This window comes from Triticum dicoccoides, chromosome 1B (genome assembly GCF_002162155.2).
Source record: "Triticum dicoccoides isolate Atlit2015 ecotype Zavitan chromosome 1B, WEW_v2.0, whole genome shotgun sequence".
NCBI classification, from domain to species: domain Eukaryota; kingdom Viridiplantae; phylum Streptophyta; class Magnoliopsida; order Poales; family Poaceae; genus Triticum; species Triticum dicoccoides.
In genome coordinates, this window is record NC_041381.1 from 672,414,104 (window position 1) to 672,438,566 (window position 24,463).

Consider the following 24,463-nt stretch of genomic DNA (forward strand, 5'->3'; position numbering starts at 1 on the left):
TCTTGATCTTGTGATCATCGACGACATCCGCAACATGCAACTCCAATATCATCTTCTCCTCCTCAATTTTTTTATTTTTCCTTCAAGAAATTGTTTTCTTCTTCAACTAAATTTAACCTCTCAACAATAGGGTCGGTTGGAATTTACGGTTCACATACCTCCTAGATAAATAAAATCTATGTCACGTTGGTCGGCATAATTGTCATAAACAATAAATGAACCAAATAGTCATAAAAGATAATATATAGCACATCCAAATCATAGACAAGACGAGGGCCGACGGGGGCAGATACCAAAACCATCGCACTATATAATAAGAAGCAATAATAAAAGTAAGAAAATTATACAAGTATCTATCTAAACATACAAGTAAGAATTTTTTAAGAAGATAAGAACAAGATGCTCACCACGGTGGTGCCTGCGACGTGATCGGCGCGGGCGATCGACGGTGGTGAAGACGGGGACGGGATGTGATGGGCCGCTAAACGTAGACAAATATTGAGGAAAATAGAGCTTGGAGGTCGAGCTTGGAGAGGAGAAAGCATAAGTAGTGTGGCTCGGGCATTCCATCGAACACCTCATGTGCATAGGAGGTGAGCTAGAGCACCACAAAGCCCTTCCCTCGCCAGCCAGAAAAAACAGAGCAGTGTGGAGTGCTCTGCTCGCCGGCGAGGGGGTATATATAGGCACACCATCGGTCCTGGTTCATAACTTGAATGGGACTAAAGGACACCCTTTGGTCCCGGTTCAAGCCACCAACCGGGACCAATGGTGGTGGGCCAGGAGCGAGGCCCATTGGTCCCAGTTTGTCCCACCAACCAGGACCAAAGGGGCCAGACGAACCGGCACCAATGCCCCCATGAGGCCCGGCAGGCCCCCTGGCCTCACGAACCGGGACCAATGCCCCCATGGGTCCTGGTTCGTGACATAATCGGGACTAATGGGCTTATCTGGCCTGAACGAAAGCCCTATTTTCTACTAGTGCGTGTAGACCCGACGCGGCTGTTTCCCCCCTCCAGGTGATGGCGGCGGCGCCGTCCGTGAGGGGGGCCACACCCCAGAGACGCGTGTCACCTCTACAGACATGCCACCACACCGTACGACATGTATGAGGGCCCGGTGCGACGATCTGGTGGATTGCTACCCCCAGGGCCCCCGTCCCGCCTAACTCTGTAGCGTTTGACCATGAGATCTAGCCCTTTGACATGCCACAGACGGGCTTTGACCAGTATACCTCTCCACCCGGTTGTGTTAGGTCAGGCCATACGAACACTTGGGAGCAATGTCTGGGCCAAACCCACAGCAAGATCCCCTCCATGTAGACCTGACACGGCCGTTTCCCCCCTCCAGGTGCCGGCGGCGACGCCGTCCGTTAGGAGGCCACTCCTCGGAGACGTGTGCCGCCTCTTCAGTCATGCCACCACACCACCCGGTTGTGGTAAGTCAACCCATAGAAACAACTGGGAGCAACGTCCCCTGCATATAGACCCGATGCGGCTGTTTCCTCCCTCCAGATGTCGGTGGCGGCGCCGTCCGTGAGGGGGGCCACACCCCGGAGACGCGTGCCGCCTGGTCAGACATGCCACCACACCACCTAGGTATGGTAGGTCAGCACATAGAAACAACTGGGAGCAACGTCCCCTCCATATAGACCCGATGCGGCTGTTTCCCCACTCAACGTGCCGGCGGCGCCGTCGTCCGTGAGGGGGGCCACACCCCGGACGTGAGGGGGTCACACTCTGGAGACGTGTGCGGGGTGTTTTGCAACCGCCATAACACTTCTGTCGGCACATATCTATTTTTGAATTTATTAAAATATAAGGACATATATTCAAAATAACATGACGGTACATTATTAACGTACTCGAAAAAAATAAAAACTACATATATATTCATAATCTATGGAAAACATTTCACCAAATCGATAAATAATGTATGTATGTTTATATTTACACATGGTACATGTAAGTCAATCAAATAATAATACATAAAAAACATATAAGTAGTGGCAGGGGTATAACTATGCAAAAAAAACTATGCCGACGACACTGTCGTCGGCATAGCTGCAGCAGGGTTAGGTGGCCGGCGCGCCACAGATCGAGGATGTGGCGTCTATGCTGACGGCAGCCGTCGGCATAGTTGTTGGTCGGTGCGCTCCGGATCGATGACGTGGCATGCAAATCTATGCCGCCGGCCGCTTGTCTCAGCTGTCGGCATAGATTGAACGTCGTTAGTCTCCTGTCACGACAGGGATCGTCGGGTCCACTGCTATGCCGACGGCCCATGTATGCCGATGGCAGCTGTAGGCGTACTTACAACTAGGCCGACGGTGCTTCTGTGCCGACGGCGACCGTCGGCATAGGTCTGGCTAGCCCGACAGCCTGGCCATGGCTGCCGGCATAGCACGGACTAGGCCGACGGTGGCCGTCAGCATACATTCGGTCGTCGGCACAGTGCCCTATTCCGGTAGTGATAGATGAGGGCATTGCTAAAACAAAAGAGGTACATGACGGAAAAGACATGGAGCCTGTCAATACTTTTGCCTGCCTCGTTAAGGAATCTAAGAAGTTTCTGAATCTAAGCCCCATGGTCATTGTCACGAAGGAGATGCTGAGAAGGGGGACTGTAGCAGAGGCGGAAGAACGGGAAGTGTCATGGAATTGTCACGTCGGATGTCCTAGTGTGAGGACTTAGTCGCGAGGCCAACACATTTATATGGTAGCTTGAGAGGGGTTGGTCGGGACGAGAGACGCGGGACAGATCAACACACAAGACAAGAATTTAGACAGCTTCGGACCCCGGGAAACATCATCCGGTAATAACCCTACATGCTGTTTGTGGCTAGGTCTCATTATGATCATGAGGGAGTCGCCGGTAAGCCGGCTCTTTGTGTCTAGCCCTAAAGATTGTTTCTTATTCCTTGTCCCCCTTTTGGGGAGGTCTGCCCCTCCTTATATATGTTGAAGGGGCGGTTTACATGACTAGTTTTAGTTGGATTAAGATTACTCTATTACAAGTGGAGTCCTAGTCTTGCTTCTTTTGTAGGAAAATATTCCTTGTGCTTTCCTCATAAACCGGCCCACCATAACATGATCCGGCCTTTCATAAACCGTCTTCCGGGCCACCGGGTCTTGTCGTTCCTCTGACCCACTCGCCGGGTCATCCATGAGTCGCAGGCTTGGGCGGGTCACTTAGTGAGTCGTCCAGTCCGGCCGGGTTATACTTCCAGCCGGGTTGCGCCATGGGGTATATCCCCGACAGGAAGGATGGCCATGACAGGTTGGGGCTGGAGAACAAGTATTCTGGAGGTATGCGGCTTCCAAAACAAGATCAAGGCAGGCTGAGGCTGATCCAGCACAATAATTCTGGAGGTATGTTTCTACTTATTATAATTACAACAGTGTATTTCAGAGTCTACTATTGTCAGGCCATGCACGACATAAACTGGAGAATATTATGTGTGTTTCCCAAAAGATGTGGTCACTGCCACTAGGATTTCCCGTTCAACTAACAATGTCATGGGGGCACAGATGATCCGGCGGATTAGACGCACACATGACATCCTACCCAAGGTTTTTTTTTCTGATATACTGATGATTTTTCCGGGATGGGCTGGAAGAACCGTTTTCTGGGTAAATCTCAGATTTAAAAAAAATCCATCCAAAAGTATTCAAACGAATTATGAATTTTAAAAATTTCAATCGAAAACATACAACTTGTTAACCTTCCCGCGTACTCTGATGTGTTCCTGTGGTCAGGTGATCGCATCCTTTTGCTAAATTTCGACCTTTCATCCCACCTCGAGAGAGGTCAGCATCCAAGCAATTCCATGTGCCTCCCCATTACAGTCACGTTGTTCATGGTAAAAACAACGTTTACAAGCATTGATTCCTGCGAAATCATGCAGCAACCTCCAAGGTGCTCGGGCAAGTTCCAGACAGTCATATGCAGTGCAAAGCTAAGAAGGTAATAATAAGATTTTTTTCCCCTAGCAAGCGACTAGGGTTTTCCTTCCTCCGAGGCGATCGCATCGCCGCCGGAGTCCCCACCATGTTCGTGGACGCCTCATCGGCCACGTGTCGTCCAGACATCCGCTCCCTGGAAGATGGCGACTGCATCTGACGCCCAGTCGGCGACAAGCGGTGGTGCTAGGGGGACGAACCCTAGCAATCCTGATGACTTCTTCAATCAACTCGACCTGAATGGAGAAAGCTTTGATGACCTCGTGAGTCGTGATCGACGAGGAGGATTCGGAAATCAATGAAAGCGTACGTTGGCTGGCCCTAGCTAGGGTTCATACGGACAAAAATTTCAGCCATGCCGCCTTTTTCAAGGATATGAGCGCAGCATGGAATACAGCGCAGGTGGTTCGCTTCCGCCCTGTCGGTACTAACCTCTTCGTGATCCAAGCCTCGCGCCTCGGCGACTGGGAGAGAATTATGGAGAGGGGACCTTGGCTCTTCAGGAACATGGCAGTCCTCTTGCAGCCATATGACGGATTCAGTAAGGCTGAGGAGGTGGAGATTGTCTATATGCCAATCTGGCTGCAGATTCACAAACTACCCGATGGGTACTGCAAGAGGGAACTTGTAGAGAAATTAATCAAAGGAGCAGGCAAGGTGCTGGAGGTGAGGATGCAAGGCAATGTCCGTGGGGATTACATCAGAGTAAGAGTCAGACATGATGTCCGGGAACCTCTGACCAAATTCTTCAGTATAATCAGAGGGAAAGAGCATCAAGTATTTGCGGTCAGATATGAGAAGCTGGCAAAATTCTGTAAATTTTGTGGCAGAGTTGGGCATGATTACAAGGAGTGTGGGAGTGGTGTATATGAACCAAAAGATTTAAAGTTTGGGGATTGGCTATATGCTGATCCACCAAATTACTCCCGTGAAGCAAAGAACGGTGGTGCAGGGAACACATATAAGGAGGCCTCTCATGTTGGAGGCCAGGGAGTCAGCAAGAAAGATGTTGAATTGATGGATACAACTACTAGCCCTATTAAGAAGCAGAACACCCATGGTGTGGACAGTGAGAAAAATGCTAGGAAAAGGTTGAACATGGATGGAAGCACGAATGCCAATGTCTCTGGAAAGGAATAATCATCCCTTCCTTTGCTTCTAACGAACAAACCACATGTGGAGGGAGAGGAGATTCAGTCCCCTACCAGCAGTCAGGACAGCAAGCGTGCGAAGGTGGATAGTCTCAGCGAAAACAACACAATTTTATCGGCGGACCCAATCGTTGGGTGCCGCCGGGAGCAATGAATCACCTAGTGTGGAACTGCCGGGGGGTGGGGAACCGCCGGACAGTTCGAGACCTGTTGGCCCTCTCTAGGGCCAACCACCCCAAGCTCGTCTTCCTGTGTGAGATGAGACAGACTGCGGTGAAAGTGGAAACGATCAAATGGAGACTCGGACTACGTGGTTTTCGTGGAGTGGATGCTGATGGGAAAAGTGATGGACTTGGTTTGTTCTGGGACGATTCCTTACAAGTCATAGTACTGGAAGCATGTCAAAGATTCATTGATGTACGGGTATATGACTCGGAAGTGGATAAACAATAGAGGGCAACTTCTGTGTACGGAGAACCGAGAGTAGAGAACAGAAGATACATGTGGGATCACCTTACCAGATTAAGAGGAGTGTCAAGTGAGCCATGGATGGTGAGCGGAGACTTTAACGAATGCATGTGGCAACATGAGCATCTCTCTAGCTCTACCCGAAACCCAACCCAAATGGAGGCGTTTAGGGACTGTCTTCAGCTATGTGAACTACTGGACCTTGGTTTCACTGGTATGCCCTTTACATACAACAATAATCAATATGCAGCAAGGAATGTACAGGTGAGACTCGACAGAGTGTGTGCTGATGAGGCGTGGAGGGGTCTCTTCCCAAATGCCAGAGTGAAACACTTGGCATCGCCTGCTTCAGACCACTTCCCACTTCTACTAGAAGTGGAGGCGATGGAGCAAGACAAACGTCGACGCAACGGCGGTCGCTACGAGATTATGTGGGAAAGACATGCTGCACTACCGGACATAATTGCCAAATCATGGAATAAAAGGAAAGCCCATAATCTGGGTGAGGTTGTGATGAATCTGAAAGATGTGATGCAAGATTTGTGCAAGTGGAGTAAGGACCACTTTGGGCATGTATCAAAACAGATTGAGAAACTGCGCTCGGAGCTTGAAGAGTTGCAGATTAATAATGCTGAAAGGGTTGTCATCAAGGAAAAGATGTATGTGCTGGATGAGCTTCTCTATAGGGAGGAGATGATGTGGCTTCAAAGATCAAGGATCACATGGCTAAAAAAAGGTGACCGGAACACTGAATACTTTCATAGGAAGGCGGTTTGGAGGGCAAGGAAAAACATGATCCGGCGCCTTCGTAAGGAGGATGGCTCTTGGACCTCATCCCCTACTGCTATGGAACTCATGATGCGTTCCTGTTTTCAGGAATTGTATACCAAAGACCCTACCTTGAACTCAGAAGCCCTACTAGGGTGCATAGAGACAAAGGTAACACAACAGATGAACGAAAATCTGGATGCTAACTTCACTGAGAAAGAAGTGGCTGATGCGCTGTTCCAGATTGGCCCAATAAAAGCACCGGGGCCAGATGGCTTCCCAGCCCGCTTTTTTCAAAGGAATTGGCAAGTGCTAAAGGGGGATATTACAGCAGCGGTGTTGGAATTCTTTCATTGAGGCTCCATGCCACCAGGAGTGAACGATACAACTATTGTCTTGATCCCTAAGGTATCTTCACCAGTTGATCCTAAGGATTTTAGACCAATAAGTTTGTGTAACATAATTTATAAGGTGGTTTCGAAGTGTTTGGTTAACCGGCTCCAGCCGTTATTGACAGACCTCATTTCAGAAAATCGAAGCGCTTTTATCCCAGGGAGATTGATAACTGACAATACAATTATAGCCTTTGAGTGCCTTCATCATATTCAAACTTCTGTTCTGGACCAATCTTATTGTGCTTACAAATTAGATCTCTCAAAGGCTTATGACCGTGTGGATTGGGATTTCCTAGAACAAGCTCTTCTCAAATGGGGCTTTTCTTCTTCATGGGTGAATCGTATTATGGTATGTGTTAAATCAGTCAAGTATTCTGTGATGTTTAATGGAAAGTTATTGGAGCAATTTACCCCCACTAGAGGTCTCCGTCAGGGGGACCCATTGTCACCATTCCTCTTCTTATTTGTGGCTGATGCTTTGTCGGTGTTGCTCCACAAAGCCATGAGAGAGGATGGATTAGAGGCTCTGAAAATTTGCAGAAGGGCTCCGATGATTTCACATCTTTTGTTTGTAGATGACACTCTCCTATTTTTTTGTGCGAGACCAGACCAAGCTATGATTGTCAAAGAGGTGTTGAACATGTATGCAATTGCGACGGGGCAACTTATTAACCCGGTCAAGTGTTCCATCTTATTTGCCAATAATTGTGAGGAGGTAACCTCGAATGAAATTAAAAACATATTGGATATCCCGTAGGAAGTATTTGAGCCAAAGTATTTGGGTCTACCAGTTCCAGAAGGCAGAATGAGTAAAGGTTTGTTACAATCTCTACTTGCAAAATTACTAAAGAGACTAGTAGATTGGAGTGAAAGATATATGTCCATGGCAAGTAAGGAGATCCTAATAAAGGCAGTGGCGCAAGCGATCCCTACCTATGTCATGAGCGTGTTTAAGTTGCCTATGACGGTATGTGATGACCTAAACCGTCTAATCAGGCAATATTGGTGGGGTGTGGAGGAAGGAAAAAGAAAGATGGCTTGGCTAGCTTGGGACAAAATGGTTCTACCAAAATCCATGGGAGGAATGGGCTTCAGAGATATGAGAGCCTTTAATCAAGCTCTTTTGGCAAAGCAAGCCTGGAGACTAATTACAAATCCAGAAAGCCTGGTTGCAAGGCTTTTACGTGCAAAATATTATCCCATGGGGAACTTGGTAGACACGGTGTTTTCCGGTAATGCGTCAGTGGTTTGGCGAGGAATTGAGCATGGGTTGGAACTAGTGAAAAGAGGTATGATTTGGCGAGTTGGTAATGGAACCCGTATCAGAGTTTGGAGAGACCCCTGGATCCCAAGAGGACCATCGTTGAGGCCAATATCGCAGAAAGGAAGATGCCGGTTAAACAGAGTTTCAGATTTCATTAGAGTGAATGGAACGTGGGACACAGAGTTACTTAATAAATGTTTTGGGCCAGCTGATGTGGAGTACATTAACAGGATCCGAACTTCTCCAAGACAGGAAGATGATTTCATCGCCTGGTTTCCCGGGAAGTTTGGACAAGGTCAAGTCGGTCTACCAGTTGGCCATGCAGAATCATGTGCAAGTTCATGCAGCGGGGGCATGCAGCTCTCGCCCTGAGGGAGATCGTCCGCACTGGAATCTTGTATGGCAGGCCAAAGTTCCGAGCAAGATGAGACATTTTGCATGGCGTGTGATTGTTGATGCCTTGCCTACTAACGCATGCAAAGCACGCCACCATATCCCTATTTCTGCTACCTGTCGGTTGTGTGGGGAGGCAAATGACAGTTTGTTTCATGCTTTGATCACCTGCCCCAGGTCAGTGGAGTTGTGGGATGAGATGTGCCAGGTTTGGCCTCTGCCGGGAAAGGAATTGATGTTGGAGACAGGCCAAGAATGGATGTTCAGTATTCTATCAGTCCAAAAAGAAGAAGTTAGAGCAATGATAATCATGCTTCTATGGCGGATATGGAGTTTACGGAACGAAGAACTTCATGGCAAGTCGACACCATCTACAGAAATATCAAGAATTTTCTTGTGCAACTACTTAAGCTCATACACTCACGTACAAAAGTATGGAATAGAGGACATTATTAAAGGAAAAATGACCATCGGAGAGCCTTGCTGTTCAGCTACAGCGGTGAAACAAGCAAAGCCATGGCCAAAGCCCCCGCCTGGCTGGGTTGCGCCTTCGGTGGATGGGTCCTTTGTCAAGGACACTAGATCGGCAGGTTCAGGTACGGTATTGCGAAATTCGGACGGAGAGGTCATATTCTCGGCATACAGACACCTATTCCACTGTCAGAGTGCGTTGGAAGCTGAAATCAGTGCAATGTTGGAGGGTGTCTCTTTTAGTTTGCAACAGTCAGAGCTACCCATGGTGATTCAATCCGACAATGCTGCTGTAATTGCTGCGGTGATGGATGAATCTCTGAACAAATCTGCCTTTGGATACCTTATAATGGAAGTCAAGAAGCTACTGGAACCTCGTGATTTTATTCCGCAGAAGATTGATCGTCATCAAAATAGTGCTGCTCATAGTTTAGCTAATATTGGTAGATCTGAAGGTTGCACCGCTTTTTGGTTGCGCCGTGTTTCAGACAGTGTCTCCAACTTGATACTAGCGGATTGTAACACTATTTCAGAGGAATAAATTCACACCCCTTTCGCAAAAAAAAAATGCAGTGCAAAGCTATCTGAGCAACAAACGATTCACTGCACGCATAAACTTCACACAAGTGTCGCCAGCTCCACCAGGCCATAAAAAACCACTGCTGAGTGCTGACACACCTTGGAAACGGCGATGCTCATTGCGGCAGACTACATCAACAGCTCGCCTGTTTTTTTTTGTTTTTTTTTTGCGGGTAAGCTCCCCTGTTTGTTGCTTTTGTGACTAGCCCATCAACGTTCATCTTAGTCTCACCCGACAAAGTGGAGTTTTTTTTCCTCTTGAGTTGCTTAATGTTAGAATAAGTCCAAGGTACGCAGTCGATCCACCGAGGAATAAGCAATCACAAACAATGACGATACCGAGATTTGTTAACGAGGTTCGGTGAACTCGCCTACTCCCCGGGGCAATGACTACGGGCGCTCCTTCCCGAGATACCGCAACACCGGCCACCCGGGCGCCGGCACAAGCCGCCAGCACCCCCTTGCAAGCCTGCCGCTATCTAGTCGTCATGGGTCACAACGTGGGGTGCCTCCTCATATATAAGAGGCCAAGGGTACAACGTGTCCGACTCCGACACTACAGCCCCAGACCCGCCGCCGCCGTGAGACCCCGCTGCTACTCCCGCAACTCCAGTCTCCGTGACTCCACCTGCAATAGTGCTCCCTTGCAGCTTGTAAAGATGCGAAGCCGTCCTCCCTTCAATCATCACGGTCACCTCATCGTTCATGATTCTCATGGTCTTCCTATCCCGATCACAACGGAATACCATACCACCATCATGAAGAACACCAAGCAAAATTAGATTCCTCCTTAGCCCCAACACATGCCTGACTCCCCGAAGCATCCGCTCAACTCCGTCAAATATCTTGATTTTGATGTCACCTACTCCAGCCACACGATAACCTGTGTCATCTCCCACATAGGCTAAACCAAACTCACCAGACTTGTACGAAGACAACCACTCCCTGTTGGGTGTCGCATGAAAAGAGCAAGTTGAATCCAACATCCACGCTTCACTTTTGGTTGACCGCATGTCTGATACTATAAGGACATCACTACTGCTGTCTGAGTCATCACCATGAGTTGCCTTATTAGCACATGCCCCACCATTGAGTTCTGGACAGTCCTTTCTCATATGTCACCATTGCTTACACTTGTGACACTGTGATACGGGGCTAACCCTGTGTAGGCCAATCTTTCACGATTGGAGTGGGATCCCTCGAAGAACACGATGAACACGGGGAAGAACGGAGAGAAATCACAAGGGGAAACACTCAAGAACAAGTCCAATCACACATCCACTAGACAATCAAACACACAAGATCCACAAGGTACATGAACAACAAAGAGAAAGATACAAGGTAGAGTTCATCCCAAATCCAAAGGAGATGGGGGCTTGAGTATAATCCTAGAAGGATCTTCCCACGAAGGGGGGCTTGAATCCCTCGGGATCTTCTCACATGGAGGTCTTGAACTCCATGGGAGTGGTAGTCTCTCTCTCTCTCTCAAGAGTAGAGGTAGGAGCAAAGCTCACCTAAGAATGAGCTATCATATTTGCTAACCCTAACTAGAGGAAGGGGATGGAGTATATATAGTCTTAGCCACGAAGGGGTAAGTGGGGAAGGGATACATGGGCCTCAGGCCCTGTCCATGCGCGCAGGTAGGCGCCGGATGTCCGGCCGTTCGCGGGATGCCGGATGTCCGGGCTGGCGGGCCGGATGTCCGGGCTGGCGAGGTTTGTCACGGTACTCTCTGGATAGGGGCCCCGGATTTCCGGGGGAGAGCACCGGATGTCCGGGGGTTGCCGAGGCGCCGGATGTCCGGGCACACGGGCCGGATGTCCGGCCGCTGATGCTTCGGTCGTCTTGTTGGGGCAGCTCCTTGGAGGCTGCACAGGCACCGGATGTCCGGCCCTTGGCCCGGATGTCCGGCCGCTGTAGCTTCAGCAGCATTGTCTTCTTCCGTCGTCGCTTCCAGGCTTCCCTCGCGGATGGTGTAGTTGTTCCTTGGTGCTTGCACTCCTCCTCGGCATTCGCAAAGCTCCAACAATACCTATGCATGCACATGGGAGAAGTGTCAAGTAGTATACCATCCTCGAAGGGGTCAAGTGAGCACGTGTAAAGGAGAAGATTCACCTTTATGTATGGGAAGTAGAGGACACACGTGTCACTTGCCAAACGGACTCTTGACATGGTGATGACCGTAGGATGCTCTGCATCATCCCTTCCCCTTGGAAAAGATCCGACCTCGGATCGAAAACCAAATCACCATGGGAAAGAGATGGTGGTGCCTTGTCGAAGTTGTCGATCACCAAGCACTCGTCATCTAGAAGCTCGAAATGGGCACTCTCCAATGTCGCACCGTCTAGTGATTCCTTCAAAAGAAGCAAGAACAACACACACTTGGAAAAACAAATGTGGTTAGCATTAGTGCAAAACCAAGCATTCAAGAGGTGATTCACCAAACAAGTGTCGTCATCAAGCATACCATCGGGTGTGACAAAGGATTGTGACATGGCATGTAAGCATATCAATCGAGCACAAGCAAAAATATCATGTGGACAAGTATATATGCAAATGTGAGGTAGAGATGCAAATATGTGTGACAAGATAATAAGCATCAACCTCGAGGTCATAGCAAGCATTCATAAATTGCTCAATGAAAGGTCCATGGTAGGCATAAGAATCATTCACAACACCAAATAAAATGAAGTGTCTAAACACATGGGTCAAGTGCAAGACAATCCAAGCATAATGTGCATAGGGTGTAGTGAATATAGTGTGGCACTCAACACAATAGAAAGAGCAATTGTTCATCATGTGTGAGGCAATCAAGTCAAGCATGTGACAAGCAATGGGACATGGCATATGTGAAGAAGTGACATTGTTGCAACCAAACATATGATATTAGCAAGAAGTCCAAGAATTGGATGCAACACACAAGGTATATATGTCATGAGGCATGGAAATGGAAAATGACAAGTCGAAGCAAGATCTCTAACATGTGCGCAATCAAGTGGTCTAAGATGACCAACAAGTCTCATGGTGCAAGCAACACAAGTAGTATGATCCACAATATCCAAGCTCAAGAAAGATGTCACCTTGAAGGCGTGTCCTTGTGCATTCTTCACAATGCCGAAGTTGTAGGAAATGTGGTGTAGAAGCGAGTCGTGGTAGAATATATGAGGCTCGCTCTCAAGAGCTTGAATGGTCAACTCACGTGAAGTGGAAGTCGACACAAAGTCCAAGTATCCTACACATGCACACAACAAAACAAAGAACGTATGCGCATGGTAGATAAACACATCATCCATCATGATGGTTTTCTTCTGTTGCACATAACCATTAGGAGCAAAAGTGCATGAATAATATGATGCAACAATGGCGATATTCATGGCACTAGGTATATGGTGCAAAGAAGTAAGACAAGCATGCTTCACAAGGAATATGTCAAAATCTCCAAACATATGTGAGAATGCTATGGGGGCAATCTCATGAGCAAGAAGCATTGTTGCACTCAATACATGGCAAGTCATTTAGCATGAGAGAGGCAACATATGGAGATATGTGACAAGAAGCAATAACAATCATGTGCAAAGCATGTAGATGGTTGTCATCAACCGCATGAAATGAGCAAGTATAAATCATGGGTGATGCAACATAAGCAAGCATAGTAATCAAGTCATGCAAACTAGTGGAGCAAAGATGCAACGCACGAGTAAATCATGGCAAGCATGTCATGTGAGAAAATAATAGGCATAGGTAATGCACATGACATATCGCAAGCACGAACACAAAGCAAGATCATAGTATCATCATAGGAATGGGTCATAAATGGAACATGGCAATAATAAGCAATGTCTCCACCAGGCTGGCAAATACACATACAAGTACTAGAATCAATCATCATGTGTAATGCAAAGCATGAGTCATAAATGCATGTCAAAGGCATAGGAATGACCATATCATGCAAAGTGAACATGGCAAGATGGGCATATGATATGTAATGAAAAATAACCCATAGCCAAGTGAGGGCCATGTAGAAGAAATGCACGAAGTCTTTGCGCGAAGAGAGCGGTGGAAAAAAGGATCCATGAGATCCCAAATCATCGTTGCTCTCTAGAGCTCGTTTTGTCAACTCGTGGGATTGCGAGGTCGACAAGTATGCATGGGTATCTACACAAAAGAGACAAAAACCAAAGAAATTGTGCGCGTGGTAAATCTACACATCATCCATCATGATGTGTATGTGCACATTAGAGTTAGCACAAGATAAGCATCGCTCGAAGAAATTTGATGCATGGTATAGGAACATGTCACCCATCATGAAAGAATAGTTATTGTGTATGACACGATGGGGACACAAATTGAGAATGCAAGTATATGGCACAACAATAGCATGTTTATTCATGGGGAGCATATGGTGCACACAAGTATTGGGATCATGCAATGAATGGGATGGATCAAATTCTCCGAACATGTATGAGGAAACTATGAGGGTCTCCTCATGAGCAATATCACATGGAGAAAATGGACAACATCCAAAACAATGCATATCCGAAGCTAGGTGGGCATGGCATGGCATATGAGATAAATTATGCAAAGGGAGCATATCAATATCATCACAACAAAAACAAATGCCAATAACCATGGGCTTGTCATCTATGCCATAAGTGCAAATTGGGTTTATTTTAATGGCATATGCATAGTCACTATGAAGAGATTGCAAATATGACATATGATTGATCTCATGCATAGCATATGACAAATCAAGAGGATTAGCAAACATGATGTTCCCTAAAGAATTGTCACAACAAATTATATGTAACATGGCATCACTACTAATAGACTCCACATGAGAATCATCATACTCATCATAAATGGGAAAATCATCACATGGGGAAATCATACTAGCATGAAGCAAGGTACTAGGTGGATCAACATCATGAAAGAAATCAATGTCAAGAATGTCCACTAGTGGGACTAGAGCATCACCGTCACCTATGTTACCTTTGTCATTCCACTCAAGTGGTGTAGGTGAGGTGGCAAAGACCAAATGGTGGCCATCTTCATCTTGATGGAACCATGTGGGGGGTGCATCATATTCCACCATGGCCATCGTCTTGTCCAAAGGAAGGACGAAGTCGTCGAGGATCGGCGCGTCATCATAAATGGGACCTAGCACTAAATGAGAAGACACAATAGAGGTAGAGATCAAGTTTTTAGAAATGAAAATGGCCTCACGAGACCTATCAACTATCTCACTCTCTCTATGTGGTGGTTCACTCACTCCCTCAAAGTAGGTGCACTCAATCTCACATATGGTGGAGTCACTCATCTCACTCAAGTGGTGGGGGTTGTGGCTCTCCTCACATGGAAAGTGGGGCAACTCATCATATATGGGGCTAGTGGTGAAGTCACTCTCACTCTCAATATGGTGGCAAACGTTACTCAAGTCATCATACGTCGCCTTGGTCGAAGGGTCCCATGCTCAACCATATTGTCATTGTCGCCGTGGATGAAGGCCGAAGATGGCACATCATCACTCTCCTCCATGACCGAAGGGAAAATCCCATGCTCGATCATCTCATCATCGTCGCCGTGGATGAAGGCCAAAGATGGCACATCATCACTCTCGCCTCCAAAGATGGAAGCATCATCCTCGCTCGCCACCTTGTCGCTCGCCTCCAAAGCTTGGTACTTGAGGGTCTCCGTAGTCGTACTCGTCGCTGCACCGTCTTGAAAAAGAGTCGAAGTAGACTCGGCACCATCAATGCCACAAAGAGGGATGGCAGTGAAGTCAAACTTGGGAGCATCGTCTTGGAGCTCATCGGGCTTGGACATCATGGTGGTACTAGCCTCATGCTTGTCGTAGAGCTTGGTCGCCGCGAAGTGTGCTTGGGGTGGAGAAGCCTTGGCCTTCATGAGTTCTTGTTCCGCCTTGAGAGCACCAATGTAGTAGTCGTCGATGGACTTGTAGTTCTCGATGGAGATGTCGTTGTTCAATCCCATCATGAAGTGGAACTTCATCAAAATGGGGTCGTCCACGCCGGATCGTCGCAAGGCAATCTTCATCTCCTTGAAGTACTTGTCGATGGACTTGGATCCTTGGATGGTGTTCTCCAATTGGCGTCAAAGTTGTTCCGTGTAGGTTGGACCGTTGGAGGCACGAACTCTCGCTGCAACGCTCTCTTCGTCTTGGGCCAACTCATGTCGTAGTACTCCGAAGGTGTGTGAAGCCACCATGCCAATGCGTAATCGTGGAAGTTTCTTGTGGCGCACTTCACTTTATCTTCGGAAGGGACTTGATGTAGCTTGAGGTAGTCGTCCATCAAACGCTCCCACTCGAGATACTCCTCGGGTTCTTGAGTCCCATAGAAAGGAATCTCATTGTCGGTGTCGAGGTCGTAGTAGCTCGTGGAAGTCACGGACTTGAGCTTGGGGAGCTTCTCTTGAGCGTAGTCTTGAGGTGCTTGTTGGCGAAGATGCCGTATGTCCATAGGCGAAGATGCCTTGAAGTCTCTTGGCGAAGATGCCAAGGGAGATGGTGAAATCGTTGAGCGGTTGTTGGTGTTGAGCCCTTGACCTTCACGTTCTTGTTGGTGATGGTGTCGATGCCGATGTGATCTTGCCTGAGATGGTAGCTCGGAAGGATGTGCTCTTGAGTGTCTTCTCGATATGAGGAAGATCGCTTGTAGGACTTGATGAGGGCTTTGATCTCCTCCATTTTACCTTGCATCTTGGCGTTGGAGTTGTTGTTCGTGGCATCGAACTCGTCGTTGTTGTTGTAGACCGAAGGTGAAATGCCTTGCCTATCCATCACAAGACTCGAGTAGAGGTGAGTAGGAAATGAGATAAACAATACCAAGTTACCTTTTCCCAAAGTTGAGGATGTATCCCATTTCACTCAATGTGAATGAAAGAATAGTGGAATTGGTACCGGACTTGTTCACTCACACCTATCAAGTAAAGCTTATGGTAGTGCTCGGTGAGGATAGTGGCACAAAAATTTGATGCAAAATGTTAGCAAGAGTCAATAATGTTGAAAGAGATTCACAAATTCGCAAGCGAAACAAGTAGACCAATAGCAATATGTGGCACACGGAAACACACACACGAAAATATAAATGGGGTCGTGCAACCAAGGAATGAGCACAAAATGTGGAATCCATGGAAAACGCTCGTGTTGCACAACTCAAGAGAGACGCTAGCACGATTGCTCAATAGGCGGATACGACAATTGTGCACAACCTATAAGATGCAAAATGGATAAACTTTCTATCCCAAGTATGCTATGTATGTATCGTTCCCGGTGTTTCTCACACAATGATCCAAGATGATCAAGTATGATACGATATGATATATTTTGATGCTATGGCTATTGCTTACAAGCTCTTTGCTCTCTTTCTTTTGCTTAAAAGCTTTATTTCTCTCTTTTTTTGCATGACCACTTTGCACAAACCAAGATAGCAATTGTGTATATGCGGGAACAAACTTGTGACACAAGATATGATATGATGATACCAAATGATATGGTATGTATGCAATGGATGGTGTAGATCACTAATGTGCACAAGTAACGTGGACCGGCAATACTCAAATGGCTAGTCTCGATAGGCAAGTAACACGAAATGGGCTAGGGGTTAACAATGCAATTGCAAGGGTAATGTACAATGGTGTCGTCGAGGTTACCGTCCTTGGTAATGATGAGAGGCGGTGTTGCCGATGTCGACCCGTTCCTAGTTAGCCGAAACACCCTAGGAAACGGAAAAACCGCAAACTCAAAATCTCAAAGGCAAATGTCAAATGGTGGTAGGGAAAGCGGTGATGGTTTGCCCTTGGCAATGCGGAAATGGAATGATGGGCTATACACGGAGTCAAAGTTGAAAGCACGTCCCTAAGTAGCCGAAACACCTTAGGAGACACAACTCTCAACACGACAAAATTGGGTTAACTTGGGGTGGTGGAAGTGTATGGTGGGCAAGGTTATGCTGAAATGGTGGTGGTGGTTGATGAAGAAGTAATCGTCCCTAAGTAGCTGAAACACCTTAGGAGACTCGAATCACTACTCAAGCAACCACTAATGCTATGGCAAGCTAAGTGGGTTAGGTTGCGGAAGTCGGTGGTGGTAATGCGGATGATATGGTGGAGGGCCTAGGCAAACTTGCCAAATTTTGGAAAATTTGATGGAGTCAAATGGTGTTGGTGGTATTTCTGTGGGAAGGGGGATGTCAAGAGCTTCAAAACGAGCTAAAGAACGTCAAAATTGGAGTTCAGATGAATTAGTTATGACCGAAACGGTGAAACTCGGAACGCTGAAACTGGGAGGGGCGGTAGTACCGCTCGGAAGGGCGGTAGTACCGCTCGTGTCGGGATTTTTCGACTGTTTCAGGCTGAAACAGGGCCGGGCGGTAGTACTGCTTGTGGAGCGGTAGTACCGCTTGTGGTTCTCAGCGGTAGTACCGCTTGGGATGGGCGGTAGCACCGCTGGTGTCGGGATTGTTCGCAAAATCTGGATCGGGGCGATTTTGGGGCGGAAATGGATGATTTCGGGGGCAAAATTGGATGGATTTCGTGGATGGAAAGTGGGAAAACTTGGGGAGATGCTAGATCCACTCGAAACCAAGCAAATCCATGGATCAAAATTAACAAAACATCATCAAACCAACAAATCACAAAAAAAATTGGGGCTATTTTTGGTGGGGATTTTTCAAAATTTAGGACGAAATCAAGCAAAAGAAGGCTGGAAAATGGTGGGAGGGACTCCAAATACACGATAAACCTAGCTCATGATACCATATGATACGGGGCTAACCCGGTGTAGGCCGATCTTTCACGATTGGAGTGGGATCCCTCGAAGAACACGATGAACACGGGGAAGAATGGAGATAAATCACAAGGGGAAACACTCAAGAACAAGTCCAGTCACACATCCACTAGACAATCAAACACACAAGATCCACAAGGTACATGAACAACAAAGAGAAAGATACAAGGTAGAGTTCATCCCAAATCCAAAGGAGATGGGGGCTTTAATCCTAGAAGGATCTTCCCACGAAGGGGGGCTTGAATCCCTCGGGATCTTCTCACATGGAGGTCTTGAACTCCATGGGAGTGGTAGTCTCTCTCTTTCTCTCTCAAGAGTAGAGGTAGGAGCAAAGCTCACCTAAGAATGAGCTATCATATTTGCTAACCCTAACTAGAGGAAGGGGATGGAGTATATATAGTTTTAGCCACGAAGGGGTAAGTGGGGAAGGGATACATGGGTCCCGGGCCCTGTCCATGCGCGCAGGCAGGCGTCGGATGTCCGGCTAGGTGCCGGATGTACGGCCGTTCGCGGGGTGCCAGATGTCCGGGCTGGCGGGCCGGATGCCCGGGCTGGTGAGGTTGGTCACGGTGCTCTCTGGATAGGGGCGCCGGATTTCCGGGGGAGAGCGCCGGATGTCCGGGGGTTGCCGAGGCGCCGGATGTCCGGGCACACGGGCCGGATGTCCGGCCGCTGATGCTTCGGTCGTCTTGTTGGGGCAGCTCCTTGGAGGCTGCACATGCACCGGATGTCCGGCCCTTGGCCCGGATGTCCGACCGCTGTAGCTTCAGCAACATTGTCTTCTTTCGTCGTCGCTTCCAGGCTTCCCTCGTGGATGGTGTAGTTGTTCCTTGGCGCTTGCACTCCTTCCCGACATTCGTGAAGCTCCGACAACCTATGCATGCACATGGGAGAAGTGTCAAGTAGTATACCATCCTCGAAGGGGTCAAATGAGCACGTGTAAAGGAGAAGATTCACCTTTATGTATGAGAAGTAGAGGTCGCACGTGTCACTTGCCAAACAGACTCTTGACATGGTGATGACCGTAGGATGCTCCGCATCACACTGTATATTCCTTTTCTTTTTCTTGTTCTTCCCAGCCTCATATCCCTTCCGCCACTGCTCACCCTTGACTAGCAAACCTTCCCCATGAGAGACGTTCACCGCGTTCTTCTTTCTCATATCATAAGATAGCAATGCTGCAGTAATATCCTTATTCTTGACGGTCTCCTTGCCGTGCGTCAAAGTAGTGATCAAATGGTCATAGGATGATGGCAATGAACAAAGAAGCAGAATTGCCCTATCCTCGTCGTCAACCGTCGCACCCAAGCGTGCTAGATCCGTCGGGACTTGTTTAAAGGCGTTCATATACTCCACAAGATCTGACCCCTCGTGCATCCTCATCCCATACAACTTTTGCTTCAGATACACCTTGGTCATCGCAGTCTTGGACATAAACAGACTTTCCAGCTTCTCCCAGATCTTCTTCGGTGAATTCTCATCCATCACATGATAAATAACCTGGTTTGACAGACACAACCGTATAGTCCCGGCTGCTTTCAACTGTAACTCCTCCCAGTCATCCGCCTCCATCTTAGCTGGCTTGGCTTCCCGCAACAACGCCTTCAAGCATCCCTGTTGTGCCAACAAATCTTTCACCCTTGTCTGCCATAACCCAAAGCTTCCAGTTCCGTTGAACTTCTCCACCTCAAACCTGGTACCCGATGGCGCCATGGTTCTTTGTACGGCTGACCTTGTGAAAAATAAACGAGCAGTCTTACCGTGATCCCAAGTACAAGAACAGAACCTCTGTCTACTACTAGCAATCTAGCTAGTTGGTCTTCACGTGAAGTGCTCGCTGGCTCAACTTCCGTATGCTAAGCTATTTGCTTTGCCTCCGCCCTTGCTAATTCCGATGGATGCCACAACCAGCGATGACTTTTCTTTCCGCTGAATCTCGATCTGTTGCCTCCAGGGACTCGGTCCAGACTTTTTTTCCAAAACAAATCCTGTTCTGATTGCTGCACCGAGATAATCGCTGAAACCTGCACAAGCAGTGTCTAATACGCATCTGCCTCGTCCAACAACAGCACGTACGCGTGTCCGCGTTGGGCACCGCTGGCCCGCCTCCAGCCACGTGCTGAACTGTACCTTAACCCAACTGCGTAGCCTCACACGTTTGTGCTGCAGGCGTCAAGTTTTGATCTCGCCGACTCCGTCGTCGACGCGGATCCTTCCGCGGCATCTTCATCTCTTCTGGATCAACTAAACAACTGCCTCGTAGCCTAATTCATGATACCACTTATTAGAATAAGTCCAAGGTACGCAGTCGATCCATCGAGGAATAAGCAATCACAAACAATGACGACACCGAGATTTGTTAACGAGGTTCGGCGAACTCGCCTACTCCCCGGGGCAATGACTAGGGGCGCTCCTCCCCAAGATACCGCAACACCGGCCACCCGGGCGCCGGCACAAGCCGCCAGCACCCCCTTGCGAGCCTGTCGCTATCTAGTCGTCATGGACTACAACGTGGGGTGCCTCCTCATATATAAGAGGCCAAGGGTACAACGTGTCCGACTCCGACACTACACGTATCCTATCCACACTACAACACGAAGTCCAAGCATAACCCAACTAGTACAAAATATTCGACACAAATACAACACTTAACGCCGTGCCCATCAAATAGCCCCTAAGATCAGCAGGACATTGACAAGTTGATCTTTGCCCAACTTGTTGCAAAGTTCAAAAAGCCATAGCTTGGCATCCGCCATCTCATTGCCATATAGAGGCATTGAAGCATCATCATCTCAGAGTGTCCTCTTAGCCATGTTGCATCAAGGAGGGAGCATCGCCAAGAATAGTTTTCTGCATTGCAAATGGTACACACAACCGAAGGAGCCATGTTTCGGTGTGCTCTTTCCTGACTCGAAAGGATGGTCTCGCCAGCCTCCACACAAAGGTACGAAGTTTGGGTGTTTACTTTCACTCTCTATAACTTCTTGATCTTGTCGTAGTGGCATGCCCAGGAATCACTTGGAGCGACATGACTGATTGAATCTGCCATACCACCTCCACATCCAAAGGTAGCATGTGCATCTCCAAGGCATGAACATCCCATGTCCTTGATGTGGAGCAAATTAAATCAGAGGCTAATGCATGTGGGTTTTTAGATTTGGCGAAGATTAGTGTCAAACTAAAATCTCTTCGATGCCAGTTCTTGTTCCAAATACGAGTCGATATACCATCCCCTATTCTTTTGATCAGCCCAACCCGAAACGTAGGCGGCGGTTGGGCTGACGGTTCGTTTGCTCCTGATTAAATTCCAAGGGTCGAAGCAGCATCCAAGAGTCGAAGGAGAACCTTTTTACCTGGCATTAAATTGTTGAAGTGCTTTTAGTGGAAATCGCTAGCGTGACACCTGGTCACCTGCTACTAACAAATTGGCTACATTCCTTCTTTTTTTTTGCTGGGCTTTTGCTAGCGGGCTCAAGGAGAGTGGGCACCTACTCTGGGCCGACTGGAATATCTCTTCCGATTATCTATAGCATTTAGTGTTATGAGATCCTAAATTATGAGCTCTAGAAACAGTACATGCTTAAATTGATTTTCTATCCAATTCATTTTGCAACTAGTAGAAAACAGACATTTGTGGTACTACAAAAAAGTGACCAGAGAACAATTTGCGGCTTGAGTCAATGCTCATAGAAAATAATAACCATATAATAAAAGAAAAATGTTTTGGTTGAAACAATATATTCTAGTGACATAATTAACCATAACAATGTGGCCAATAAAGAAAGTAAAATGCCTTTCAAAATAACAAACATGAATAAAAGAAAAGAAAGTAGAAGTGCGATAAATTCTACTTTTTATATCTCACATTGTCATCTTGTGGTAGCTTTTATAGTATACTTTTTCCCCATAGTTTACCCCTTAGTTACGATATCAAGCCAATTTTTTGCTCCTTTTATAGTTCCCAAACTAACAAACTAGATCTACTTGCTCGGAGGATGTGACAACCGATGGATGTTGAGATCATTGATGTCAATCAATGGATCGGCCAACTTTCAGAAAACACATAGCTAGATAGATAGATACACATTCGTAGTTTTGAATTTTCACCAGGCCCGGCCGTTTCCAGGATCACATGATCGACCAACATGGAGATTGCTAAAGCCAATGTACGGACTATGTACTTCAGTTTCACAGTACAGGAAAGAACGCAGGACAATAGATCAACTTTGACGTTTGCTTAACTGAATCCATAAACCATCTGTCATGCACACATATGTTGATCCTCCATGCGTAGCAGAAGCCACACGAGGACACTGTTACAGCAGACGAACTAAAGTTTGGAAGCAAGCTTGGCGATGAGCTCATTCAGAACGGAGTGATCGGTTGCAGCTATGTGCTCCCAGTCGCTGGTCGCCATGACTCCTCGCAAGTCTTCAGGGGATTGGACTTTGAGAAACTCTAGGCAGGCCTCCTTGAGTCCATGGCAATGGTGCTGCGCTGCCAGACCAAGGGTGGCCGTCACCGAGCTCAAATCTATGTGCTTCGACAGCCTCTCTTCGCACATGGACTTGAGCCGCTGGAGATCAAACCTATCGGCCGCGGCAAGCAAGTGTCGCAGCCACGTAATCACATCGGCTCCTTCCACCTCCATCTCGGGCATCAAGTCGGTGTAGACAAAACTGAGCAAGGCCTTGAACACGTTCTGTTCCATGTCTTGTATCTGTACGGCACTAGCCATGGTCCCCTCCTTCATGGGGCCAAAGAGCTGAGCCATGAAGACAGGGGAACGGGACGCGAGCACACAACGGTGCGCAACAAACGTCTCAGGGCCGACCTCGAACATCACATCGGCACCCACCTTGGTCATTAAGAGATGGCTCAGATGCTTACTTATGTTAGATGACGGCACCTCGATCAAGGGAGCATCAGCAGCTTCAGCGGTGATGGAATCACACCGGATGGTGAAACAATCATCCTTGAGATGCCCTGACTTCTCAAGGTCCTCCCATTTTATGAAACGACGACGACCCCAAATGCGAGAAGGGCCAGCGCCGGAGAAGGCACATGGTTTGATTGCGCGGATGCGTGCGGGCTCTTGCTTGTCAGCCTCATCAATCAAACTAAACTGGAGGTGCAGCATCACATGCCGTGCAACATCCGCCTGGTCAAGGAAAAGATAAACGGACACGAAACCGGCATCATCTGGGACACAGCCATTGGGGTAGAGTTTCATAGCCCATCGATGGCCTCCAGCTTGGAAAGAGCAGCCCTTGATGAGCACTCCGGTGGGCGTGTCTTTGAAGCGGGAGTAACCTTCCACCACAAGGAGGTGATACCAACTGTCTCTGCTGGCTGCGCTGGAGCCGGAGTAGATCATGGCCGACCCCTGCGGCATGCTGCCGGCAGAAACTACGGATACGCCGGCGAACGACATGATTCCTGCGGTCTTGCCGATGTGGAGCAGCAGGGGTAGATTGGTGAGCCGGCAGGGAGAGGCGGGGGCAGACTGGCGGAGGGAGAGGCGGTTGGGGAAACGGCCGCACGGGGGAGGGATTTCGGTAGGCCAGTCAGCGCTGCGGAGAGCGGCGCAGGGTAGCGGTCGACGGCGTGGCGGTGGCAAGATGGGGAACGATGCAAGCGATTTGGCCTTGGGGAACGGCGGCGGTGCGGCCGTGCGGGCGTGGTCGTCGGGTAGGGTAGAGCAGCTAGGTCAGAAACAACAAACGGGGGTAGCGGCCCATGAAAATTCTGCGCCGAGGGCTGATAAATTTCCGCTGGGCCAATTTTTAGCGTTTGTACGCGGAATATGGCCGCCGCCCATATTTTCTCAAAATAACCAGGTTTCCTAAAAAAACTAATCAGTACTAATCTAGGAGATTCTAAAAAAAAATACTAATTAAGGAGCATTTTTCGTAACATGGGAGTTTTTCTTTTTTCATAAATCTGTTTACTCAAAACGTTTTATCTTTTAAATCGCGCGTCCAAATCTCAAACCGTTTTCATTATTGAATTCCTCGCATTGAGATTTTCAAAACTAGATCCCATGTTGATAGGCTTTGACGAATTTTCTTTTACGAAAACAATGGTTGTTCACCATGTTTGAATCTTTATCACATGGCTGCTTGTCTGCTTGATGAAATTAGTGGTCACGCAAAGCAACTTGGGAAGCAAGAAGGAAGGCAATCCATGAAGCTATTTTTCATAGC

General features: G+C 47.8%; 1 protein-coding gene across 1 annotated transcript; it reads right to left on the reverse strand.

Moving 5' to 3' along the window:
• Positions 1-22,587: 22,587 nt before the first annotated feature.
• On the reverse strand, positions 22,588-23,691 carry LOC119312120 (BTB/POZ and MATH domain-containing protein 1-like). The gene has a single exon (XM_037587860.1). The coding sequence runs from the start codon at positions 23,689-23,691 to the stop codon at positions 22,588-22,590; it is 1,104 nt and encodes a 367-aa protein (XP_037443757.1).
• Positions 23,692-24,463: the final 772 nt, after the last annotated feature.

Bases quoted from the DNA above. Each gene is read 5' to 3' on its own strand.
- LOC119312120 (XM_037587860.1), bottom strand. From the start codon at position 23,691: ATGTCGTTCGCCGGCGTATCCGTAGTTTCTGCCGGCAGCATGCCGCAG.